General features: G+C 37.6%; 1 protein-coding gene across 1 annotated transcript in view; it reads right to left on the reverse strand.

Moving 5' to 3' along the window:
* The window catches only part of LOC134563824 (uncharacterized), a 58,470-nt gene that overhangs the window by 22,938 nt on the left and 9,226 nt on the right, over nucleotides 1–26,306 (reverse strand). Inside the window, exons 9-13 of the mRNA XM_063422141.1 lie at nucleotides 18,966–19,162; nucleotides 16,649–16,713; nucleotides 16,270–16,376; nucleotides 13,046–13,157; nucleotides 9,653–9,752 (exon numbers count right to left, since the gene is read on the reverse strand). Of these exons, the coding sequence (XP_063278211.1) occupies nucleotides 9,653–9,752; nucleotides 13,046–13,157; nucleotides 16,270–16,376; nucleotides 16,649–16,713; nucleotides 18,966–19,162 (581 nt within the window). The remainder of the gene's footprint in view (nucleotides 1–9,652; nucleotides 9,753–13,045; nucleotides 13,158–16,269; nucleotides 16,377–16,648; nucleotides 16,714–18,965; nucleotides 19,163–26,306) is intronic.

Here is a 26,306-nt window from a genome sequence, read left to right on the forward strand (position 1 = left end):
TTCAGACCTATACATCTTACCTGTGCACTCATTCAAACAGAACTGCCGCTCAGCAAGAAAACCAGCTGCAGCGATTTTATAGAATTATGTGCCTAGTTTGTTTATTTAGGTTGCTGGGGAAGGAGGGTGGATCTGGTAAGGTCATGTTGAAAATATAGGTCCATAAAGCTAGTTAAATTATTTGTGGACTGTCATATGGGCCACTTCCTGCTAAGCAGCTGAACTGCTCATTAAGGATACCAGATTTTCCTCCAACATCAATTTCAACTTCCTGAAAGCTTTAAAAAAAAGCTCTTCATTCGCTTGCTTTCACACTAGGGATCTTGATTCCTACAACAAAGTAGTTCTCATCATAGACAAGAACACAATCCAAGTAAAAGCAACAATTGCTCACACTTTGCGGCTAAGATATACTTCTGCTGACCTTCCAGAACCTCACGAGCACAAGCTACTGTAACAGCCGATCCGTCTTTGGAAGTACTACAGCTATCCCTGCAACTGCAGAGCCAAGCTACACCAACATCCCAGCTGCAACACTATTAAGCTATAGGCTGTGATTATTGTTTATGTGAATATAAATATGATGGAAGCAATTTTAAGTCCAATTTAATTTTTATCTCTACAAAATTCCTAGTTAGGCTTCAAAAAGAGAAGACAAAGCAAATCTTAAATTACTGATTGTAAGCCACAACCAGTTTGTTAATTCTGTAGATGGCTCAAGAGTACTACACCTGACCTCAACCAAGGGCTCAGATATAACATTTCTCAAGTAAACCAAAAGAAGACAATGGAAGGTGCAGTACAACCAAGTAATAGTGAATTTGTCACTGTGGCCAAACCTACCTTCTGCTAACTAAATTATGATTTCCTTGGATCAACAACTGTCTCAAGAAAACATCTTATAAAAAATTATACTTTATGTACTTTATGCTTACATTGCATTGCTTGCTTAAATATCTGTACAGATGCTCTCTCTCTGTTCTCGAAGGCTTATCTTTATCTACAATGACACAAACAATTTGTCATACTTGCAGAAAATATCAATCAGGCTACAGTCTCAGATCACAAAGATTCTCAGCTAAACTGAAACTCTTGATCTACTTTCCCAGAAACTTCACATGACCATTTTTTGTCATCAGAGCTCCATTCCTTAGTGCTTCAATAACAGATAAACATATTGTCTCACCTGCTACCACTGAACTTCTTGAACAATTGCTTCACTTCAAGCTAATGAACTTACCACCACTCTCTGCCAGCTTCTGTGCCTCAAAATGGCATAAAACTGATGCACTGCAGAATGGGGTGATTACCTTTAGATGGGACACTCTCCTTTCAATGCATCTATATCCTGTTCATCTGTAGGTACAGTATTTGTTTGTTGTCAAACTGAATAAGCATGACACTTACTTTGATTCAAGCATTTGATCCAAAGGCCTTTCATCTCCTCATAGTGGCTGGGGACTAAGCTGGGAACTGCAAATTCTCCAGGTGGCTGGGCACTTTAAACCAATGAGCAGCACAGGGATTCCACTGTTTTTATTAACTCCCAAACATATGACATGGTTGGAAAAACTTCAGGCACTAAGAATGGTAAATCTACTCCTTTCTAGGTGACTAAGGTCTGGTATTGGACCCTTCCTTCAGAAGCTATGTTTAAAGGTTTAAATCTACACTGAATCTATTAAATAACTAAATAGTCAGAAAGTGCTTTTCTTTGATAAACTACACAATTCTTCATATAGTCTTATCCTGTCTTTTCGTTTTATGACCCCTTCTTCTAGCCTACTTTAAGTCTTACTTATTTTCAGCCCAAGTATCCTACGAAAAACAAACCATCATCTTCTATATATACACATACGTATAATTAATTTATCAGGTTTTCTTCCTTTGTGTCCATGATCCTTCAGCACACCTGCAGACTCCCAAATTTTGGGTCCAGTGACAAATTTGATCCAAATTTGAAGGATGGAGAGGAATCTCAAGAATACCAAAGCACACTAACACCCCATGACTGGCACTCTCCTGTGAGGAGAGCATAGGAACAGATATTCATATAAATAATACACGGTAAAGCCCCATCAGGATACACTCATTGCTAAAGCAGCTGGACCATTTCTAGTTTCCCATGTATGTTTTATCTCTCCAGCTGCCTCTTGATCTTTTATTTTCTCACCCTGTAAAACCCATCTGTGGATGAACTTGCAAATACAAATTCTTCTAAAAATCGTGTATGATATAATGAAAAAGACAGCAAGTTTCTGATAAATTTCATGAGTAGAGGTACCAGGCAAATTAAAGACTACAGGCAATTTGCTCTCAGCTGGGGCAATTCAGGGAATGGATCCACTGAAAACCAGCCCTGGTAAAAGATGCATAAAATCAGCCCAAATAAACACCTATTTCAATATGCAGAACCACCATGTTCTAATACATTATAATCTATATCATATATACCACACCCTGTAAAATGCCCCACAGCAGAAAAAACCCTGGTTGGAACTTGCCATGAACCTATGAGATGCAAATTTCCAGCAAAATAATTCCTTCCAGACATCATTATTCCCCACTGGATTTACAAATGGTAGAAAAGCCTGATGTTTTGCCTCCTTAATATTCCCCTCTATCCTATACCAATCCTACATGAATGGTCACACCTAATTTTGGATTATTACTTCTTATTCTTTAATCTACTTCTGTCAACCCCACCCCCGCCCCCCCATTGTACATTTTTGTATATTTTTCAACAGAATAAACCATTATGCAATATACAAAGAATGCTCGACTGCATGAAGCCTTTTGGAAATTGTTTTGGAGTAAAAAGCCTGAAAAATGCTCCAACTACTTGAAACCTAAAAAACTTTAAGCACTTTAAGTTTAATAAAACTTAAGGGTTTTTCTTGAAGTTTCACAGAATTTTAAGGTACAGCAATGTCTCTTGCTGAACAGCTTTCAGCTTTTGATTCTTGTATTTCTAGTGATTCAATTAACTCAGCCAATAGGTTTTTAATGTATTTACTGCATATTCTAAGGAATGATACATGTTTTTATACATAAAACCAGACAAAGTACTCCATTTATCAAGCATTATTTTTTAAGTGATCAAACGAGAGAAATCTGAAATCTCAGTTTTTATACTCAGCAGTTCTTATAATATGGTTGAGCACCAGTACAAAATGCATGCAACCTTTTTTTACAGAGGTCAATTGTATGTTCTTAATTATTCTATCTATGTCCTCTGAAAACAGCAGATAGTTTATCTTTTGAAGTATTATTCTCAAAAAAACGAGGACTGCAGTGATCTGCTGCAACAAGGACATTTCTAAAAGTATCTTCCAACACACTTAGGACATCAGTCAAAATATTTACATATACTCAAGCACTTTAAAATCTCAAGTTGTATTAACCAGCTGTCATCTTAGTGTCAAACTCCGGTCATTTTCATGTGAAATAAGGGTCAGCACATGATTTCAGCTATTAGTAAAACATTTCCTAGCTACTGAACTATACTGTCAAACTATAAACACTGAATTCCCACAGTAAGGCTCTTCTGGAGCCTCTCCTATTCCTCATTTCATTCAGAATAAAGTATCTGAATTAAAGAAGACAACATAAAGACATTTAATCAACAGAAATTATTTAAATTCTAACCATTTGGCCGACTGTACTGTACATAATGAAGAGATTTTCACTGAGTTATACAAACCAGGTCCGTGTTTGCTAGCTTTTATGAAGTGAGGGTGAACACTGCAGAACTGCAGTGAACTCTCATAGGCTACTACAGATTTAAAAATCTGAGTCTATGTGTCCAGGATTCTTCACTGCCAAGCACAGGAATCTCACTTTACAGAACAGGAAAACAGCTGTGAAGACCCCACTATTAGGACCGAGCAGTACAGACAGATAGAAAGTTATTCTTTTTTCAGGAGACCAACATGCATAAAGCCAAGCAAACTTGTTGCTTGCTGTTAAAAAAAATCCTGGCTATTATCAACTTTCAGACTACTGAGTACTAAACAGAAAGAATAATTTTATCAATTAAAGGTTAAACTCAAGTGTTAATTGTAAAAAAACATTAAAAGATGACATAAGAGATGTTTGGCCTTTTTTTAGAGTATGTACCCCTTTAAGTTCATCAGAACAGCATAATCCAAATGAAAACTGAATAAGGGTTTGAACTTGTCAACTAAATACAATACTCAACAGAAGTTTACAGTAAATGCTTCCCATTCCAAACAGAAAATAAACAACAAATCACTCTCCAACATGGCATATCTATATACAGTAACTTCAAATTCTTCTCTGGGCTTAAGAATCTCATCTGCAGTTTTAATAATACTTAAAACCGATTTCTGTGGAAGTACGCTAATGTGTCCTGCTGGGCCTTCAAGAAAAACAATGGAAACTTAAAAAGCACTAGGGAAAAAAGCCAGGGAATAACTATGAAAATCTCAGTCAAATCATTGTTGACTATGGAAGCTTCTTAAAAACTGAAACATCTCGAAATTCTCTCTTGCAGGTCCAACTCCTTGCACATTGCAGAGCACAAACACACACAGCCTTCAGTCCACTTCAACATATAGATAGCATTCCTTCTCTTTATGCAGAGGATGTGATTCATAAGAACTGCATAAAGCACAATTCCTTTAGAAGGTGGTCCTTCTACTGATATGAAGGGGAGGGGAGAGGAATCAGAGTTCTCAAATTGATCAGAAGCTACACAATGCTCTCCCTTTACAAGGGCTAAATTTTATTATCCTTGACATATACAAATGCCCAAGAATTTTATCATATCCAAAAATCATATGCTGCAAAGGAAGAAGTTATTAAATACTGACATTAAGACTATAAATTTGCTAAAAAGCACATCTGATACTCAAGACGTAACATCCAAAGTTTTAAGTCTCTGAAGTGAAGCATTATGAAGATCCCTCCTCAACAAAATTATTGTGATGTGATTTTTAATTACAGGAAGGAAAATAAGGTATTTTCATTTTACTGCTGCTCTCTGTGAAATCTGAAAACCCACAACTGAAAACTCTCTCAAAAGGCTATCAGGCAAATAGGTAAAACATTTTGACTCAAGTAATTTAAATTCAGCCTAAGTGAAAACACCAAAACTAGGCTTTTATTACTGATTATTAAAGAAATTAACACCTATTTTACGTACAATTTGTAATTTTCGTATTATGATATTGACAAAATAAAACTGCCAACCAACTCCAGCTGACAGCTCCACAATTAGTGACTAGAAGGCTAAAATCACCTGATGAAACACCAGAAGTGACAGTGCTTCTGGATTTCACTCCAAAAGATGCAGCAGGAGCTCTTGTGACTCTCCATCCTTATTCTGAACCATCAAATCTCTTCTCTCAATCTCTCTTCTCCTCTACTCCACATTCCTAACTTTTAGCCAACTTGGTCCCCCTAAATATTGGTGGAGTTGCTCTTCAGTATTTCTTACAGGGAAAGCAGAACCAAGGACTCTTGATCTACCTTCTTTTGTGGCTATGCTTTCTTTCATTATCTCAGGAAACCATCTGTAAAGCAGACAGAATACTTTCCAATGCTACTAGATGTTTGAAAGTTTAGCTGATTATCTTTACAGAGCTTGCTAAAAGTTCTTGGATGAAAGGTACTACATATGAAGATTACTATCTGTACTGCTGACATCTGATCTGTACCTACACATCATTTAAGAGTAGTAAGCACCAGACTGCTACTGAGGGGAAGGAAGAATATAGTTAAAAACAACACTCCTCAAGCACTAGGTACAGTCCAAGCAGAAGAGAAAATACGTCCCTTTCTTTTTTTCCTTTTTGTCCAATACTGATCTAAAAATCTACTTTATTTTATAAAGGTCACTCTTAAATGTCCAAAAATAACAGAATGAAGTGTTTCATTTCAGGTGACATCACTCTGCAAGTCAGTAACTTCTCCTTCCTCCCTGGTGTCCATTATGAAAGATTTGTAATTTGTTCCTTCTTTTCTTCTGTTCTTCATTAAAAGAACATGTAGAACAAGAAGGAAGGGTTATTTGCAATGACTCTCATGGTCACTATCTCACCTCCTGGAAGTGAACTAACACAGGAGAGTTGGGAGAGGTGTGACCGAGCTGACCATCTTTGAAACACAGGATTTCATTGTTCCAAGGACTTTCAGCAGCAAAAGCCACTCATGCTTAAAATCTCTCTTGGTGTGTATCCCCACAACTGCTGCCAGTTGGGCAGAACAAAGCCACATGTAGTTACATGATACATATCCATGTGCGAAGCACAGAACCACATTTGATAGGCATGCTCTATCCATATAAGAGACAGCAAACACAGCTATTTTTATTCAGTGCCCAGTGAGAAAAAGTGGTGCAGAATGAGACCTCAGGCACTCACTGCCCAGAGCACTCAAGAGGGCACACAGGGCTCAGGTTCTGGGTTCTCTGCCTGGGGACGCTTTGACCCTCCCACGAGGGCGACCACACTACCATGGAGCATGCTCTGCCCATCACTGAAGCAGTGACACTCTGGGGAACTGCAGTCATTTGCAGAAATGTCCCAGTGAAATGGAGGGGAGGGAAAAAGCTCAGGGAAAAGGAGGAAGTAAATGAACACCAAGTGCTGTTACTCGAGAATTCACCTAGGACAACAACAATTTCAACACTCTTAGTTCTGGCTTCTGTCCCCAAGATCACTTCCCATCTCTGCAAGTCTTATCTGTGGATATGCCTGTTTTAAGACAATTACGCATCAAGAATTCCTTGTTTTGCTCTTCACAGCAAGGTCTGGAATTCTACAATACTGTCAGAAACTAAGCATTGTTAAGCTGATGCTGTTATTAGTACACCACTAATTACTCTTTGGCAGTGTCGCAAAATTCTAAATCTCACTGAAGAAAGAAAATAAAAAACATTCTTCTTAATCACGGCTGTAAACATATTTCACATCAACAAGTAGCTTACTAAGCATTTAAATCCCAAATCTGACCCTTCTCTGCTTATGTAAGAGTTCATGGGCACAGGTAATACAAAAATTCACCACACAACAGCACTGAAAGAAGTGACTCTATGAAGCAGTCCCAGTATATCTTCCACAAATTAAAAAAAAAAAAAGACTATGTGGTTGTTCAAGCAGTTGGAAGCATGTCAGTAAACAGCCCTGATAGCCTTTGACAGTAAGTAATTTATGTCATGGAGGCCAAAACCCTTTTTGCAGTCCCATACCTGGCAAGGAAAAGTGCTATTTATCACCAGATGCCTCAGATGATTCCAGAAATAGCCTCTCTCCCACTGCTGCTCATTAGCAGCGGCTCTATGAATTGAAACAGATTTGGGTTTTTTTGAGAAAAACTTCTACAGGATGTTCTAAAAAGCTTAAAATGTTCCTTTAGGAAACAAACCCAGCATCCCAACCACCATCCACACAGACTGCCTAACCCTATTCCATATTTCAATGCATATTTTCATCACTGAAAGCCCTGATAACAAGAACTGAAAGTCTGCCAGCCACCTCAAGGCACAGATGTTCACGTGTTACAGTAACTCAATTTCAATTCTATGAATATTCCACCAACCCACCTAGAGCAGATTTTTCACTTTTTCATTCTAAAAAGATCACTGCTAAAAGGGAAAAAAAATGAACCTCTAATAAAACCAACACTTTCAGACTTCGAACGTGGTTTATATACACAATAATTGCTTTACAAAAGAAGAACACATTAAGAATGGAGAGATTAGTACAGGTCCATTAATTTTGGACCTTATAAATAAGCAATGATTTTAAAATCCACCCAGCTTTCTTTAATTCAAAAGGATGTTTTCTAGGGCACTGCCTATGCACACACAGATTAAATAGTAAGAATAGATTTTTACTTTTTGTAGTCTGCTATGGACAAATCACTAAGAAAACTACTTCAATTATGATTCCCTAACTAGTCACAGAAATGATAGTTTGGTCCACCTGAAAATACTATCCTTCATTCATAAGGAAAACTCCAAGTCTTTAGAAGCAACTTACATCTACGGTAAATCCTGACCACTGAGCAACCTTCAGAATTGCAGAATTTTAAAATATTATCTCAGTGAATATTTACACTTAGTTCTACATGATCATATCTATATTGTAGGGACAGCAAAAAAAAAAAAAAAAAAGATGACCTTGTCTCAGTAAATACAACTATTTATAAAACTATTAATAAAGACAAAAAAACCAACCTGCATTAAACTGTTCTCTGCGAATACTGTAAAGAATACAACACACAGCACAGAATGCAAGAATGTGCACACTTCTACACAATTCTTAACCCACTGGAAAAAAAAATTAGTTCCTTAATTGTAAGGCAACGCCTAACTATTCCTTTCTTAATCAGGATTTTAGATTTGCTATGCAACTTCAGAATTTCAGGTTAAGGCCATGGAATTTAATTTTGAAGATCTATATAAATCCCAGATACAGTGTTCATTAAGGTATGCAGAAGCCATTGCAAAATATCTAAGCTCTAGTTCTCAAATTAGGCTGTCAAAATTTAAATTTATTATTTAATTTAGAATAGATAATAGAAGTGGGATGAGTACTCATGATTTATGCACAAAACACATGAATGAGCTTAGAACATAGTTATAGTGGTGACACCTAAGGGACATGGGAGTAGAACACAAAAAAAAATTTTGCTCAAAGTAATCAAACAGTAGGTCCCCCTAGAAAATTTAGAGAAACCAATGACATTTACAAAAACCAAATGTGCTTACTTTTGGAACAAACATTTGGCAAGCAATAGAAGCATGGATCATTTCACACTACATGACCTTTAAGCAAATACATATACATATATGCATATACCCTCAAAACTAAGACAAATTTAATTAAATTCCAGTGGTTTGATTTTACCTCACACATCAGTTAAAACATAAATCTTGCAGTAGTTTCAATACATAACAAAATCAAATGCTGAGGACAGAATAATTTGAGGTTAGACTTAATACTGCAGGATGAGAATTTAAGTTGGGTACTTAATCCATACTATGAATTAAGATGCAGATGGTCAGCACCATCACTGCAGTATTCAATTTTTTAAATTTTACCTGAACATTGTAATTACATACACAAGCAGCTATACATGAAACAGTCAGAACTATAGTAGCATCAGTAAAAATCCTTTGTAGTAACACCAGAAAATGAAGTATGAAGAGATTCTTCAAAACTCTCAAACTGCACATCTCTTCATAAACTGCAGTGTTATAGCTGGACACTGAGGTGTATTTCTGCCAGTTGAGTTACATTCAGTGTTTTTTGCCAGAGAAGTCTAATAGCATTATTAGGTTTTAGGAACATGGTAAAAAAGTAAATCACCACTGCACATCATTGCAGTCACATGAAGAAAAATGCACCGATGAAGAGAAGGAAAAAGAAGCAGGGAGGAACAGTAGCAGCAAGGGAAGAATAAAGAATCAAAAAGGAATAAAATGGTGAACTTCCAGGACTTTCATTTTACTATTCTGGTAATGTCTGTCACATTTCTACACCAAGCTTATAAACCTTTAAAAATTATTATTTCACTATGAACAACACAAGGAAGCTTAACATGACTAAGTTTTTGGGTGCTGGTCATGCTCAGAGAATAAAAAGCAACTTTAAAATTCTTGGAAGATGATATGAATAATTACCCATGCCAGTTCCAGCTGGTGCAATCTCTTTGGAGAAGATTTCTGCGGCTTCTCTTTGTTTATGGTGTACAGCAAGCCAAATAACAGCTTCCCGAGGACCCTGCTTCAAAAAGGCTGAAATTAGATTGCTTAGATGCAGAACATCAGTTAAAATCTACAAAACTGAAAAATAACTGTAGCTCAACATTCAAGTCTAATCATTCCATGACTTTTTATCCACCAACACTATAATTTGCTGTTAACTTCTCATTAACTTTGTTTTGGCATACCATGGAATCAACTATTGGGCATTTCAAGTCACTAGGGCACTGTGTCCTTTCTACAGCATTCTCCAAGAATCAAGTACTGTACTAACAATACCAAATACTTGGCTTCACTGTCAGTGGAACTGGCAAACAAACTTTGCTCTTATTTTAAGTGCACTGCCAGTACTCTGGGGCCAAATTAGAGCCAGGTTCACTTCTCTTAGCATCATGAAAGATGCAGAACTGTCCACAGAAAAGAATTCAAACCTAATCCTTGAGAGATAAATGTGAGAACAGAACTTGTAAAAACCACCACATTTTCAGAGAGAAGAGCAGATACTCCCTCTAAAGGTAAACCAAATCAGTATGTACTCCCTACTCTAATCAAAGCACCTGTCCTTGCAGATAAGCACTGTCTCTGACTTCAAATTTTATTTCCCCAAAAATTCTATTTCCAGCCACTGAAGGATCTACCATTGGAATCAATACACAAAAAATATGCAGCCATACAACAAACCCAACAAATGCACAATTTAAACATTCAGTGTTCCCAAAGCTATCACAAGACTCATTAAATTACTACAAATAATAACCAACCAGAAATATTCTTGCAAAAAACATATTCATGCATTCACATCTGCTTTCTGGTACTAAACTGTACCATATAATCACCATTCCATTTAAACTTCCATGTTTACCTCCTTGCCTGCAAATGCAGGATACAATGATCTATGAAAATAAGCTGAATCCTGTTTTGAGTGGATGAACCCAGTATTAAAACTGGGTATATAGGTTGAAGCTATTAATCTTACAGTATCAGAATTAAAACAAAAAAAACACAGCAAAACAAGGTCTTAACAATGTCTTGGAAATCAATTGACAAAGGGTTAGCAGAAAACTAACAGAGCACATACAGATTTTATGTAGCAAACTCTCATGCCGGATGTACTATTTATAAATAGCTATTACATGAAATACATCCCAGATTTCCAAACCACAAACTCACTGATGCTGTGTCAATGTCCTAACTCCTTTCTCCTCAACAGAACAGGAGATACTAAAAATCAAACACCACTAGAATTACTCAGTGCTGATTCAGGTCCCTTTCTAGCTCACACTGGGCTGGTGCTGACAAAGCAAACTATCAGTGACAGGCAGCAACCACATCAACAGGCTGAGAAGCCTGAGAAAAAAGTGCTTGCCACTCTTTCCTGTTTCTCAAGGTTACTTTGTGTTGTCGGGAACAGTCACGACTCCACACAGCAGCTCAGACTATAGTATACAGGCTTACCTAAGGCTGGGAGACACAATGATTTCAAAGATGCAAAGGCTAACCATTGCACCAGTTTGACAGATGTACACAGGACATAGTCGAGCCACACCATATATCTACAATGAGCTCCAACTATTGCTCAACTTACCATCTTGGTATTCACTTACGTATTTGCTTATTTGCTTCGAATTTATGTAGTAGAACTCTCAAAGCATGAACTATTTTCCTTAATGTGTTAATACAGTGTCTGGTGTAGTATCGCTCTGGTTTTGAGCACTATGATTTGTAACCCAAATAACCAGGTCTAATTTTGCATGGAAAGACATGGTAGGAAAGAATGTTTAAGGGACTACATTATTCCTACCTGAAGCCCCAATGGTAAATGTTTTCCTTGGAATTCTATGACTTTGTATTTTAGATGGAAAACCAAACTCCATTCCCCAACCCTTTTTCTCAAGCTACCATGGCTGCTTTCCAGCTAAAAGCTCCCTCAACTAGTTTCTTCTAAAATGCTGGAGGAAATATGAAGGGGGAAGGCAACAGAGCGATTTCCTGTATTTCAGCATTAGCTCTCACATCCTGTTTCAGGCATGTATGAGAAGCACATACAATGGTGATAACACTGTTTACTTTTAATATAAGACCTGGGAACCGAGGCTGGAAATAGAGAAAGTACTACAAATACTGTCTTTCATTTAAAGTATTTCTTAATGTACTATAAGAGAGGCAAACTGAACAATCGGGAGGGAGTGCTTTTGCTCTCTTCATGGAAGTGCAATGCTCTTCTTCAACTCATTATTCACTTTGTACAATGAGACAGAAAACTTCCTATGTAACAATTCAATTAAAGAATATATTACAATGTGTAATGATAAGGAGTTGGTACAAACAGAACACAGACAAGTTGAACATCTGGAACATCTGTTTCTATGTTTCAGAATTTTGATTCTGCACTCTTAGTAAGACACTTAAAATTGCAGGTTTTATGGCCCTACAATAAAACAGACCACATTATAAAGATCAATCTTCAGGAAGCCACTCTTGCTGCTTTGCTGAAGGAAATTGAAACTCAAGTATTCAAATGAATAGCTGCAGATATAACCTGACCAATTTCTATTTCACTATTAACAAGTCCTTCTCTACATCACATTCTTATTTCCTTTAGATACAAACTGTTGGCTATTAAATGTCTGCACTTGTAAGAACAAACTCAGAGTTGAGTTTTGCCACATGCACCCTAAGAGTTTTGCGAAACTGCCATTGACTAAGAAGAATTAAATGCTACTGTTTTGGAACAAACTAAACTGTCTAAATATTTAAACTGCATCTAAGTGAGGACATGATTTACAGTCTTTGTCTTTTAAAAAGGACTTTCTCTAAATTAGGAAAGCAGACCATGGATATCACAGCTGCAGTGGCTATGGCCATCATTGACATTCTTATATATGCAGTCACACTGCAAATTACATAGTTGAAGATTATTTTCAAGTAGTACTCACAGACAATTTTAAAGTTGCGCAGGCAACATTAATGACGAGATTTCCTGATTGCAATATTTATAATGTGGTCTTTTAGCACTACATCTAACGGAATTTAAGTCTATGCCACAGAAGTTATTATAATAAGGTAATTCTTTATGAGAACATCAGAACAGTGTACAACAACATTTTTGTAAGATTTGGTATCAGTGCTTTTGGAAGACCCAATGCTGCAAAGACCTTGTCAGTGTTAATTTTGTACATTAAGTAGTGACAGTGAGTGAAGGGGTGAAATTCCCAAGATGATAGTTACTTCCTTTAAAGTTGTGGAAAAGATAACAATATGGAAAGATTAAGAGGTCAGTAAAAGTTTAAGAACACGCCACTGCATACTTACACCATCTATACTCCTTCTAGCATGGGGTCCATATGTATCTTCAGACCCTAAAACCTGTATGTTAACTGCACTGTAATCTTCATACCCAAGCTGACTGAAAATAAGACGAGTCCTGCAACAAATGATTTTTTTTATTAGTAACTTGTCTTGAAATCATTCTCTGAAGTAACCCTGTGTGGTCTACAGAGGTTAACTCTGTCAAGTAGCTGTATAAAAGATTTTATCAGATGAAAAATTAGACTTCTGTTAGGAGATATATTTTGCTTGGCGGAACACTTAGAAGACACTGCTAATGTGTATCATTATTATCATAAATCACAGAACTTGAAACAGTGAAGCAATGCACAGGAATTAACGCAAAATACAATTTTTTAATTGCTGTAAAGAGACGGAAAGGTGTCTATTACAAATGAGGTCACCTTTATTTTTGATGAGATAAAAAAAATAAGACAGAAAACCTCATTGAAGGTAACTACATTTGCAAACTGTGTCTGTACTAAGTTATTTTAAATTATTTATCTGCAAACATTACAGTTACAGATACTACAGTTAAAAATACATTCTGTGGGTCATTTTTAGACCTTTCATGTGTCAGTAATGCAACAAGGAATCATCAAAATAAAAGGACACCAGAGACTATTTCAGAAAGGCTTCTTCACACACATACTGGCAAATCGCTTCTGCTTTCAATAACGAATAAACAAGTAAAGGAGAAGGACACAAGAAAGAAGCAAAAGCAGTTATCTTACAAGCTGCTAAAACTGCTCAATGTCTTAGGCTAGCAACTAATTTGACCTGTATAAATGAAGCACATTAAATCTGTGCACCTTTTTCTGCACTTGTTGCCACTAGACTACTGGACAAAACTTAACCTAGAACAGACGGGAAGCTGGGTAGCTGAAAGACAGTGTCCTTAGGATATTCTCTTGAGAGACCTGGACAGACTCGATCAATGGCCCAAAGACAACTTCATGAAGCTCACTCAGTAAGGCAAAGTGCTGGGGTCCTGCACTTGGGTCACAGCAACTGCAGGCAGCACCACAGTCTGGGCGAGAGTGGCCTGAGAGCTGCTTGGCAGAAAGAGACTCTCGGGTGCTGGCTGACACCCAGCTCAACGTGAGCCAGCTGTGCCCAGGCGGCCAAGAAGGCCAGTGCCATCCTGGTCTGTATCAGCAATGGCAGGGATTGTCCCCCTGTACTCGGCACTGGTGAGGCCTTCACCTCAAATGCTGTGTCCAGTTCTGGGCCTCTCATTTTAAAAAGAACATTGAGGTGCTTGGGCATGTCCAGAGAAGGGCAATAAAGCTTTTCAAAGGTCTAGAAAACACATCTTACAAGGAATGGTTGAGGGAGATGGGGTTGCTTAGCCTGGAAAAAGGAGGCTCAGGAAGGACCTCATCACTCTCTTACAATCACATGAAAGGAGGGTGTATGAGGATGAGGCCAGTTCCCTCTACCGCACATGCAGTGAAAGGACCAGAGGAAATTGCCTTAAGCTGAGATGGGAGATCCAGATTAGGTATCAGAAAAAAAAATTACACTCTTCAAGCTGTCAGACATTGGAATAGGTTTCCCAAGGAGGTGGGGGAGTAACCATTCCTGGAGGTGTTTAAGAGGTGTTTGGATCTGGCACTGGGTGATGTGATTTAGGGATTATAGTGATGGAGCTGGGTTGACAGCTGGCCTTGCTGATCTTACAAGGTCTCTTCTAACCTTGACGATTCTACGATTTTATGAACAGAAATTGGTAAAAAAAAATATGTCAATGTTTCCAAAAGAGTTACAGTTGCTGACAGAGCATTCTTTGAGAGGGATCAGAACAGGTTAATTCTTATCCTCTATGTGGGCTGACATACACCAATCTTTTAACATGTCAAAGAAACAATTTTACACATTAAGTTTTTAAGACTACATTTGAGATGGAGCATGTGTTTTTGTATATTGTAATTTTCAAAACAGAGACTTGCCCAGCCGCATACTGAATGGGCTAGAGGCCTCTTATCACATCAGTTAATCAGCCTTCAACTACCTCACATCAGCTTTTCTCTTATGATTACTCAAGAGCACACAGTAAACAGGTTGAAATGATTTTCCAGATGTCACAGCAACAGCAGCAGCACCACAATGCATTTCAATCCAAGATTTACATAGTCCAGTCTGAAATAATGTCCAAGAGCAAATATGAAATGGAAAACACACCATTCTAATTTTTTTTTTCTGAAATAATCACCTAGCTTCCAGAAAGATGGCTTTTCAGAGGTTCTGAGTCTCTGAGTCCTTGTATTTAACACTTCCTGAAGGGTTTTTCCATAGTTTGATTTTCTCGATAGCTCTTGGACACAAGCTCTTCGCATTTGCAATTACACAGCCCCTATCAGCCTGCTCTCATCTGCCCTGTCTCCTGAGGGAAATTAGACAACTCTTCCTTCACCACTGTGCTGCACACAGGCATGTGAACAATCACTCCAAGTTCACAGAAAACCTTGGATTTCTGACTTTCCAAGTATTGTTTCTGCATGGGTCTACAACAGGATGGGGAGGAAGTTTTATATAGAACATGGCACAAGGAAATAGATCTCTTAACTAGAAAGACTGGAGCTACTGGAGTAAGCACTGAAAGATTCCTGACATGGCATTATATTTAAGAGGAATCCCTCCTTGCCAAAATATACTGGCATGACAATACAACTGAAAGTTTATCACTCTGCCCTGGAATTGTAACTCTGTTCTAGCAAAAAACCAAAAAACAATCACTGGATCACATTTTAGAAGACAGTAAAATACATGTATTTTAAACACAAGCTCAGAAAACTTCCTACATGTCGTATCAGCAAGACCTTTCACAAAAAAGTTCTGTGAAAGTTGCTGAAAACTAGTCTCACGTGGGTTTATCTCTGGCATTAATAAAATTTAATCTCCATCACAGCTTGTTCCTCACTAACTTGGGTTTCTCTCCACCCATCTATTTTCCAATGTATTTGGGACTTTTCTCACTCTGTCAAATGTAACTGAAGTGCAGTTATACACTGAAAACAGGTTTCTTGAAAAGGCTACTTAAGTCTTGAAATGTCATCCCAACAGGAAAACTATAATCTTCTAGGATTCTTACAAGGTTAGTAATGTTGCCATCATGTGTTCATGTGCCACTGTTCTATTTTCATCACCTCTGGAGAGAAAAAAAAAAAAAAAAAAGCCAGAACCCCTTCCAAGACTCAAATACCAACCTTTGCAGAATAGCTTCTGCAGTGCGTTTTGCTTTTTCTACTGCCTTTGGGCCACCCACTGGACAGACAGCAGTAGCTCTGAAGCCATCAAGATAAGTGGCATTTACCTAATGATAAAGGGATTATGAAGTTACATGGAATTCAGTACTGACAGGCTATAAATGCCCTCTGGCAATCATTATCTACACAAATACACACTTTTTAACAAAGTAACAGGTTTTTATGTATCAAATAAGGTTTGCCTTTTCATATTTTCCACCTCTTTCTTTTACTCTTGGGGCAGAGAAGATGAGGATCACGCTAAGTTTTAGCATTTTCTCCAAAATGTAAGATTTTGTAAATCAAAATATATCTTTCATGCCACAAAATGAGGTGTTACCTTATAAAATGCTGAAGGAGGCAATCCTTTTGCTCCACAAACTTTCACTGCTCCACCATCAAAACCTATAGTGATTAAAAATCAGTATTTCAGCTTCCTCAATATAACTTCAAAGACATTCTTTTGTGATACATATTAATCAAATGTGCTTAATTAAAAAGCAAATCATTGATAGCTGTACTGCCACAGAAGAGAGAACCTTTCAGAAAACAGTCCTTCCTGCCTTAGAACAGACAGCAGCAAACTGGTGACTGAATTTATGACTTCCATGAGTCTTTTAAAAGGGCAATTGAAATGTTTATTCATGCACTTAAAAAATACTTAACAAAGAAAGCAGCCTTAGGACATTAGACTCAATAGTTATTTTCCTCTTAATATCCAGTTATTGCACACACACAGAGCATACAATTTACTGCAGCTGGCTGGAGTGGATTGCAATCCCTCACTTGGTAAAGAATCAGAGCAAGGTGAGAAACGAGTGAGAGCTACCGGCTGAGAGCTTAGCAAGTGAAGGGTGACTTAACTTCAGCTTTCTTGTCAATAACAGAAACAGTCTGAATATATGTTCCAGGGCAACAACCATGTTCAGAATTAGGAATATTAATGCCAAAAATAAATGGCGAAAACTGCTGTGATGGCATCAGGTTCAAGTTTCAGCTGGAAAAAATCAGTAGGTGCTACTGCTTGAAAATCAGCAGTACAGGATTGGCACTTCACGTCTGAGAGACAGAATTATAGTGTAGTTCACCTGTGCCTAACCTGTGTTTGCAAATATTTAAGAAGCAATTCAAAGCTTTACACAAATACTCTGAAAAGATCAGATCAGAATGTAACTAAAAAAGCAAATGTCACTAGTACAAATTTTACACACTACTTAAATTACATCATCACTCTCTCTCAAGATTGACATGAGGATAATTTAACTCTCCCAATACAGACCTACATCCCTCCATTCAGGGTGAAGATCTGGAAAAATTTGATGCTCCAGGTGAAAGCATAATACAAAGAAAAAAATACCACAAAACCAAATGCATAGCATCCATTGACAAAAAGAAAACATGCACTTCTCAGCTCAAACACTGCAAGTAATCCAGCAGGACAATAAAACTGGCAACATAAACAGCAAAATTAGATAGCTTGCCTGTTTTTACTGGTGTACATGTCAAAGCACTTCAAACTAAAATATTTAAGCAATCTGCCCATTTTCCATCTGCTATATTTCTAAGAGGACTAACTGAAAGTTCATGTGAAAGTTCATTTTAAGTTCAAACATGTCATATCAGGTCATTTGCAAGCTAAAAGTTCATAGGAAGGTTAGGGTTTCTTTTTTTAAAAAGAAGTCTAGGGGCTAAGAGCAGCAAGCTGGCCTTATCAGACTGCCATACGGTTATGTTGCATGAGCAGAAGACTCACTGTATCATGTTATGGTACTTTATTACTCAAGCAAAATATTTTTTATGTTGCCACATTTTCAGTTTCATCCCACCAAGTTTTTAATTTGAGATTTCAATTGTTCTAAGCTTCAGAAAGACACTTGGCATCCTGTCACAAGTAAGGTCCATTAGAAGGAAAAAATATAATACAGATGCAGTAAAAAGCAAACTTCAGATGACAGTAGATAAAATTTTTTTCAAGCTTACTCAAATTACAGCCCTTCAAATCTGTTAAGCCTGGGGTTTTTTTGTTTTCCTTTTGAAGCTAAATCTTGAATATACATTATATCCATCTTTAGTCTATTGGCTGTTAAGTGTTTTGAGGATTGCAAATGGACTTTTTAAAGAAAGATTCTCTGGTGGAAATCCTGTAGCTAATCATGCTTCTATCACTTACTACGAGCCACCTAAATGTCTAAAAAAACCACCATTACCAAGTAGTGCTTTTAAAGACTCCGCCTTTCACTGTTACTAACATTTCAAATGCCCTAAGTAAAAACATGTACAAAATATTATTTTTGAGAAAGGAATTCAGTTGCAGTTTAAAAAAACCCAAAAATCATAGTGAATCTGTGTCGATGTTGTTCACACTGAATACATAGTTTAAGGACTTCACAAGTGCAAGGCATGCATTAAAAAGTAAAGCAAAAGGAGTAGTGATAGAAAATATAAATTAGTCACCCAGCAAGATAAGTAAGATTATGTTTAAAATTTCTAAAGCAATTTCTAGCAGAAGTCCTTGAAAGTATCAGTTTAATACAGCATGACTCTAAGGAACTGGTTTAAAAAGAAATATGCAAAGGCTACATGGAAATTAAAGTAGCTGTTTTTGTTTGATAAAACAATTCATTGACACAGATATCTTTACATGAGAGAGGACTAACCTGGAATTTCGGTGATGGAAACCTGGGAGAAGTCACACGTAACATCTGGTAAAAGATAACGCTGAGGATTGCCCAATTCATACACCAACTGTTCAGCTACAGTGCCAAAAGAGATTAGTCCCCCTGTGTCTGGTGGTTTGGAAAGAATAAAGTCTCCTTCAGAGGAACATTCTACAATGGGAAAGCCTATGTTGTGCCTAAAATGTGAAAAACATTAAGAAAAAACCCTGTAAGTACAAAGGAAAAGTGAAAAGAAATATTAACACACCAGAATTTTATAGTAATGGTTAATTAATCAAGAGTTATGATTTATCTGGTTGTTTCTACAGAAACATACACTAAAAAAAAGCCCTGAACAAACAGCTCAACTGAAATAATACAAGTCTATTAGTAGTCTATTGTCTGGCAGAGAAACATAGGTATAACAAGAGATATCACCTGAAAACATGGATGTAGGGAAGGGAATGGAGAAGGACACTAACGGGAACAGTTCCAGTAAAAAGAAGCTGAAAGAGTTAGAGGACTCTAACTAAAGATGTAAATTTGGAGTAAAATAAACGATGGTTGATTCTAGCCCTATTTGGCTACAGCAGCACACACAGCATGATGTGAAGATACCTAAATACATCTTGCATTTGGGATTTGTAAAAAGGCATTCAAAGATGGAAGAACAAACTGTGCTGGGAACCTCAGAGATGAAGGGAAGTAAAGAATGGAATAATCACACCTACAAAGGATAATTTCACATGTTAATAAATTCTACACAGGAAACTCATAATCTGAAAACAGAAAGACATACAAAAGTTAAGATCTTCAGCACACAGAAGATAAAACTAATAGAAAATTGTAAGGCACAACTAAAAACCAGTGAAATTATGGACATATTCATAAATTAAAATATTCTTCCTCCCTTCATTCTCACAAGCAAAATAAACAAAAAGTGATCAAATAACTCATAAGAGGCACATACTGATCATTACAGCAGCAGAATTTTTGTCCACAGGATTATGTGGACAAGATCCAGACATCTGCTTTCCTAGCTGAAAGGCTTTCATTTATTTACATAGAATTTGAGCAAAATTAAGAATGTAAAACTTTTCGGAAGTACCTGAGAATGAAAATAAGAGTGTAAAGATTCTTCTAAAGAGGCGACCTGGCTCCCTTCCCTCTCTTAGGAAGTCTGAAATTTGCACAAGTATCCCACAGATACACAAGGAACACAAAAAGAGGAGTTAAGGAGATACAAAAGCTTGCAAAAGCTAAACCATTCTAAAAAAGTCGTAATAATGAAAGGTGGTGAACTTTACCACGCTCATTAAAGCCAATGACCTTCAGGTCTTTCATACAAATTTAAAACCAGTCTACCCTCAATTTAATTATTTTTGGGTGATAGTGGTAACAATGTGCTGAACATACAACTGAACTGGTTATCAGCAAAGGTTACATGAAAACAGTTTGTATAACATAAATCCACAAAGTCTGGAAGAAAGTAAGCAAAAATACCAGTGAACTCTTAAGGGACATTTGTAAAAGTTCATGGGAGATTGAGCAGATTCCTTATCATCACGAATATTCAAACATAACTCCACTATTTTAAAAAAGGATTAAGACACAAGATCTGTTACCAGAGATCAGCAACTTTTAACACTTATAACAGACAAAACTTGAAAAGTTGAAAAAAACTTGAAAACTTGAAAAGCTGGTGGACACCTGGAAAAGCCACATCAAATCAGTAGAGGTAATACTTCATCTGACTGGTCTTTGAAACTATTTACACCACTAAACAGATATAGGAAACAAAAAAAAGCCTGCCCTGGTGAACACAAAGAAATGAATGGAATCAAAAATTTTATATACAGGCTATTCTAGTGGGGGGGGTTTGGAGAGGAAGAAGAGAGAGAAAAGGTGGTAGTACGATGTATGTACTATCCAAAATTCTGAAGTGTGACAGAAAAAACAACACTCAAAAAACCCCTCAATTCTTGGTTTTGAACATTAATGTATTGAACATTAATGTAAACAGATTAACATGCAATTATCCCGATTTTAGATGCAAAGAGATTCACAGAGGAAACATCGTGATTTGGCCAGTGTAACAAAGCAGGATCAGTGACTGAACAAGGCTAGAATTAAGAAGCTTTTGCCCTCTCAGTGCCACGTTTGTGTGCTTGAACCCTACCACCATCCTAAGTCAACAGCACCAAGTGTCCTTCTAGCAGGCTCAATGCAGATCAATTCAGACCACCTACCCAGAAGAGAGACCACTTCCATGAAGACAGAGCACGCAGAGCAGTCCCTCTCCCTGCACTGACACCCAGTGTCCCTGCTGCAGCCCACTCTGATCTCAGCCATCAGCACAAGCAACTCCTACAGTACTGCCCAGCCTTCTTTGTTTTGAACGAAAAAGCAAACTGTAGATACTCAACTTCCTACTCTGAACCTAGCATTGATTCAACTTCATTTCGCCCAGCTTCTACTCTCAAAACCCCCAAACCATCAAAAAACAAAACCCAAATACAACAGTGAGACAAAGTGAGAAATTTCCTCTCCTAATATGGTCAAAATATGGCAAATACTGTTCCCCCTCAGGGTACACCACCACCCAATGAACTTTTCTGTGTGGTGTGTTAGCTGCAGGAGATGTGTATTCCCCCAGGTTACACCAGCTCTGAAAGTTTTCCTCACTTTTCTAACAATTCACAACACAGGGATGCAATGATCTGGGTAAGAAGCTCCTGGATTCTAACTGTAACTGGATGACTGGGAAAATACAAATACCCAGTACAATCTTGTAACAGATGGCAGTAATAACCCACAATAACATACACACACTTACGACAAAAACATATGTATTTTGTAAATTGCTAAAAGACATTACTTAAAATTAATTTTTATCTTGGAAATAAACTGGTCTGTCACTCCTATAATACAGTCCAATGACAGCTACTTAAACCTGGCACAAAAAGCTCTTTAGCAGTAGTAGCTGCCTGGTTCAGGTATACCACAGGTAGTATAATCACATTACCACCTTGACCAGCCCTTCCACTTTTAAAACAGTGACTCTGCCTGATTCGCTTGTAGGTTTTGCTGAATGACAACACACCACATGACATCTGCTCTGTGGGGAACATGCCAACTTTGGGCTGTCCATAACCCATAGCCAAGCTGTACTTTTGTATAGAGTAGCAGGGGGGTAACCACAGAACTATGAACTTTAGCAGCCACTACGGTCATGGTATCCAAAGGTACCATGGCTAAGTGCCATCCTTCAACAATGAAAGAATTTTATCAGTTTAGTGACAAAATCCCTATGTAGGATGAGGCAGTAGCAAGCAATGCAAACAATTTCGAAAGGAAATTATTATAATCAATTCTAATTAAATTATATGAACTAATAAAATACAGTACCAGAGGTAAATATCAAGTACTATTTTTAAAATAGTAAAGCAATTCTTTTAGCACAGGGACAATATACACAAGTAATACACATCAGTTTGTGAGGGGAGATGACAACTACTGTTTTTTAATCCAAAAGGTCCATTTCAGGTTGCATGGTTGTTAATTAGCAAGTAAATATATTATACTCTATTATATATAAATCTATATATAATATACACATTAATAAACCAGACCACTGAATGAGATCAAGCTAAGATTACACCTTAAAAAAAAACCCCAAGCTGGGCCTAGATGGGAATTAACAGTTAAAGCAGGTCCTAGTGAAGTCCTACAGCACAGGAGTAACAAGTTACAAAACTTGAAGCCATCATCTCATCAATCTACTCTAAAGCACTCAAGAATCTGAGTCTCCTGTCAAGTTCTCCACCTGCCAAAAACTTACTCTTGGATTAAATTTTTCCATGTAAAATGTTGGTTTTTCTTCAGCTTGGCTCTCAGAAATGTTAAGAGTTTACAGGCACATCACAGGTGATAAAGTGAGCTGTCTAAGGAGGGATCTCCTCCCTGTCTACTCTAGGACACTATTCAGAAGCCTCTGAGGAGCCATCAGATAAACCTCCTTCTTGTTTTGCCGTACTTCTTACACCATTTGAACTACAAGAAAAGTAAAATCCATGACCAGTACTTTGGCTCAGGGAGAGAGACATTACTTGAGACAGAACATGTATGTCTCCCCTCAAAAGTGTCAAATCCCTCAAGTACCTCGTTCTAGCCACCACTGCTCAATCAAGGTTACTGGCAACAGAATACGGCACTCTGAGCGCAGTACATTTACTTGCAGGGGAAATTGCTGCAAGAATGAAAACAAGAACACACAGCAATTCATGTATGTGGAACGACCCAGGATCTGAGTAAGCTGTGATATGAACTTTTAGCTTTACAGCTAGTGCAGTTTCCTGGGACGTGACTCAGTGAAATGTCACACTAAGGAGAGCTCTGAGCCATACTTCCCAACTCCTTAGGGATGCATTTTAACCAGAATGCTATTAGCCAGAAAGCAGAAGCTCCTACCACTTCTAGCAGAGTTTTGACAACAGGTTCAAAACTGCTAATACATCAGGCAAGATCAGCACAAACTTACAAAGGAAAGGTATAAGCATCTCTTTACATGTAGGTACCAAAATGTTTCCTGACATGCAATTCTGCTTTAGGCAAGACTTGCTGATTGCATCCCTTATCTCCTCTGACTAAGGCATTTCAGACTATGCCTTGCACCTCAACTTGTAATGGCCAGACAGTTGCAGGCTAAATAGACCAGCTGCCTGAAGTAGGGGTGCTGCAGAGAAGATATTCCACACCGCTGAAAGGGACTTGCATGCTGGATTTTGTTCTAGTCCCAAATGAAGAAATCTGGATCCAGCCATTAAGAGACTACAGCTATTGACTTACCCTTTTGGTCATCCCAGGACAGAGGATTATGCAGTCTCAACCATTGCACACTCTTGGCTTAGGGCAAAATGTCAGTGTTTATCATCTCCTCAAAATGATTACTCTACTGATCAGCCTTAGTTTATCCTCTCCTGCATTTCAAAACAAAACAAAACAATGTACTATCACCTACTGGCACTAAATAATAGCAATGTCTGGGGACAAATGAAGTCAAATAGAGAGCTGTGAATTATCAATGTAGTTCTGGCAGTACAGTTCATTTTCACCCATGGCATGAATTCCCCACTGGAAGCTGTGCAATAGACATTAAATAGGGAGCAGTGATGTATTATCACTTGTGCTGACCATCTGCTGATGTGTATTACTATACAAATAACAGAAAAGGAGTAAGTACCTTTCTTGACGACACTAACTTAAAATCAACATTAAAGAATGCACATGACTCTTCTACAGACTATGAACTAACAGCTTCTTGCATTTTCTTTGCTAAACAGCAGAGAATCCACACAAGAGAACAGTCAAGCAGCCACCTTCTCACTGGAAAAATACCACCTATCCCCTCTACCTGTCTCTCTGTCTTCATGAAAACTGGACAAAACCTTGCAGTTCCAAGATTCCCACCTTTAAGTCAAACGCATTAGGGAGACACATCCAGCGCAAATCCCAGTGCCTTAGATCAATACACAGAAAGCAAGTAAGTTTGGCTTCTATCAGCTGAAGTAACTTGGAGAGTCACAAGCTGGAACATGCACTTCACTTGTTTTACATTAAAAACTTTAATGAGACAACAAAGAAAATTAAAGAATAGCTTAGGTTTTAATAATTAACCATTAAATGGCCACAATATACCCAGACAAATATTCCTAGATTTGAAGCACCCTTTTGAAGTGGCACTGAGTTCCCAGAAGTATCTGCATCAAACATTTCAAGAAAATTAAAACAAACAACCTCCCCCTCACAAAACACCGATACCCCACCAACTAAACTATGTTGGATGAATGAAGTGGATTCAATCCAGTCCCTCAATTCTCACTGAGACATGACAGTATATGCACAGAATGTAAACTCTAACTTGCCTGGCATCATTTAGATTAATTGAAGTACTCTTGTTTACAGAGTTAATTATTTTTGCTTATGCATGAACAATAGACAGATAAGATTTATAAACCTCAAATGTAACAAATTCTTTGTGTTTTGTTTACAAGTTAAAAAAAACCCAAAAACCATCAGTCCTTCTTAGACAGAAGAGCCACACGGACTACTGTTCTTAAGGAGAAAAACAACCCCAAAGCAAATCAAAAACATGACCCCAGTCTAAGGCTAACCAAGCTCACCCTCTGCAGTAAGGTGTGGGGAGGAGAGAGACTGCCCTCCAGTGTTCAGTTACCAGACACTAGTAAGCATGGAATAGGTTTTCTGCTCTTGGCTGCACAAATGCACCCACGGACTGGGAAACTCATATGTGAATGGCGCATTAATGACAAAGACAGATTTAACTTGGCTTCTTCCCCCTCCTATTTACTGATTTAGCTGGGCTGATCTAGATTTAACATTAGGTACCACAGACACAATTATTTATCGAGATCTAAATTATGCACTTATTTTCAGGAGACTGCTAAAAATGCAGGGTTTTTTAAATAAGGGAGAATTCGTTAATACACACAATCAAGTAACTTCTGCAAACTCTGTCAGAGCTCTGTTGACCTTTCTGACTTATAGGTAGTGTTAGTGGCTGCAGGCATAGCATGCTTTGGTCACTACTGAGACTGAGGTACAAAGTTATTATTGTGCATTATTATGAATGCATTATCTGCATGCCTTGAAAACACATTCAGACTGTCTACACGAAGAAAATCTCATGCCATCACATTTCTTTAAACTACGGAGAGAACAGGTTACTACTGAACTATTAAACAGAAAACACATTTTTCTGCATCCCAAGAGCTTTCATGGTACTTGCCCTCCATGATTTTGGGCCTAAATATAGCAGGCTACTGTCTATCAGGAAACAAAAATACATCCAATTAATCATCTCCCTCCCTTCCTTCTCCCCATATCCTAAATGGATGTGCTGGATCACAACTTCAGTTCGTGAAGTGGATCTCCACTCTACATCTCAAAACTTAAAATCAAAGCTCACACATTATTCTGGTTTTGAACGGTTTTAGCGGCTTATCATACAGGCTGAAGTGTCCCATTATTTTATTTCAAGAATTTCATCAATTACATGTCTAAGACTCAAAATTTACAAACTGATTAGTTTTAAGGCACCATGATCAATTCTTTAGCAAACCTAAACCGAAGGTAAATAAATGACTGTTAAATTAACACAAGTACAGTGTATGACTTCAGTGTATGTGCATCTATCAACGGGGACAAGGTAACAGAGCAGTATCAGGTGTTAAACTTGTATGTCCTTTAACAGAGATTCAGCTGAGCACCAGTCAGCTCTAAGCCACAAATCTACTATGATTTTGGACAGTTCTGTGATTT

Source organism: Prinia subflava, chromosome Z, assembly GCF_021018805.1.
Source record: "Prinia subflava isolate CZ2003 ecotype Zambia chromosome Z, Cam_Psub_1.2, whole genome shotgun sequence".
NCBI lineage: Eukaryota > Metazoa > Chordata > Aves > Passeriformes > Cisticolidae > Prinia > Prinia subflava.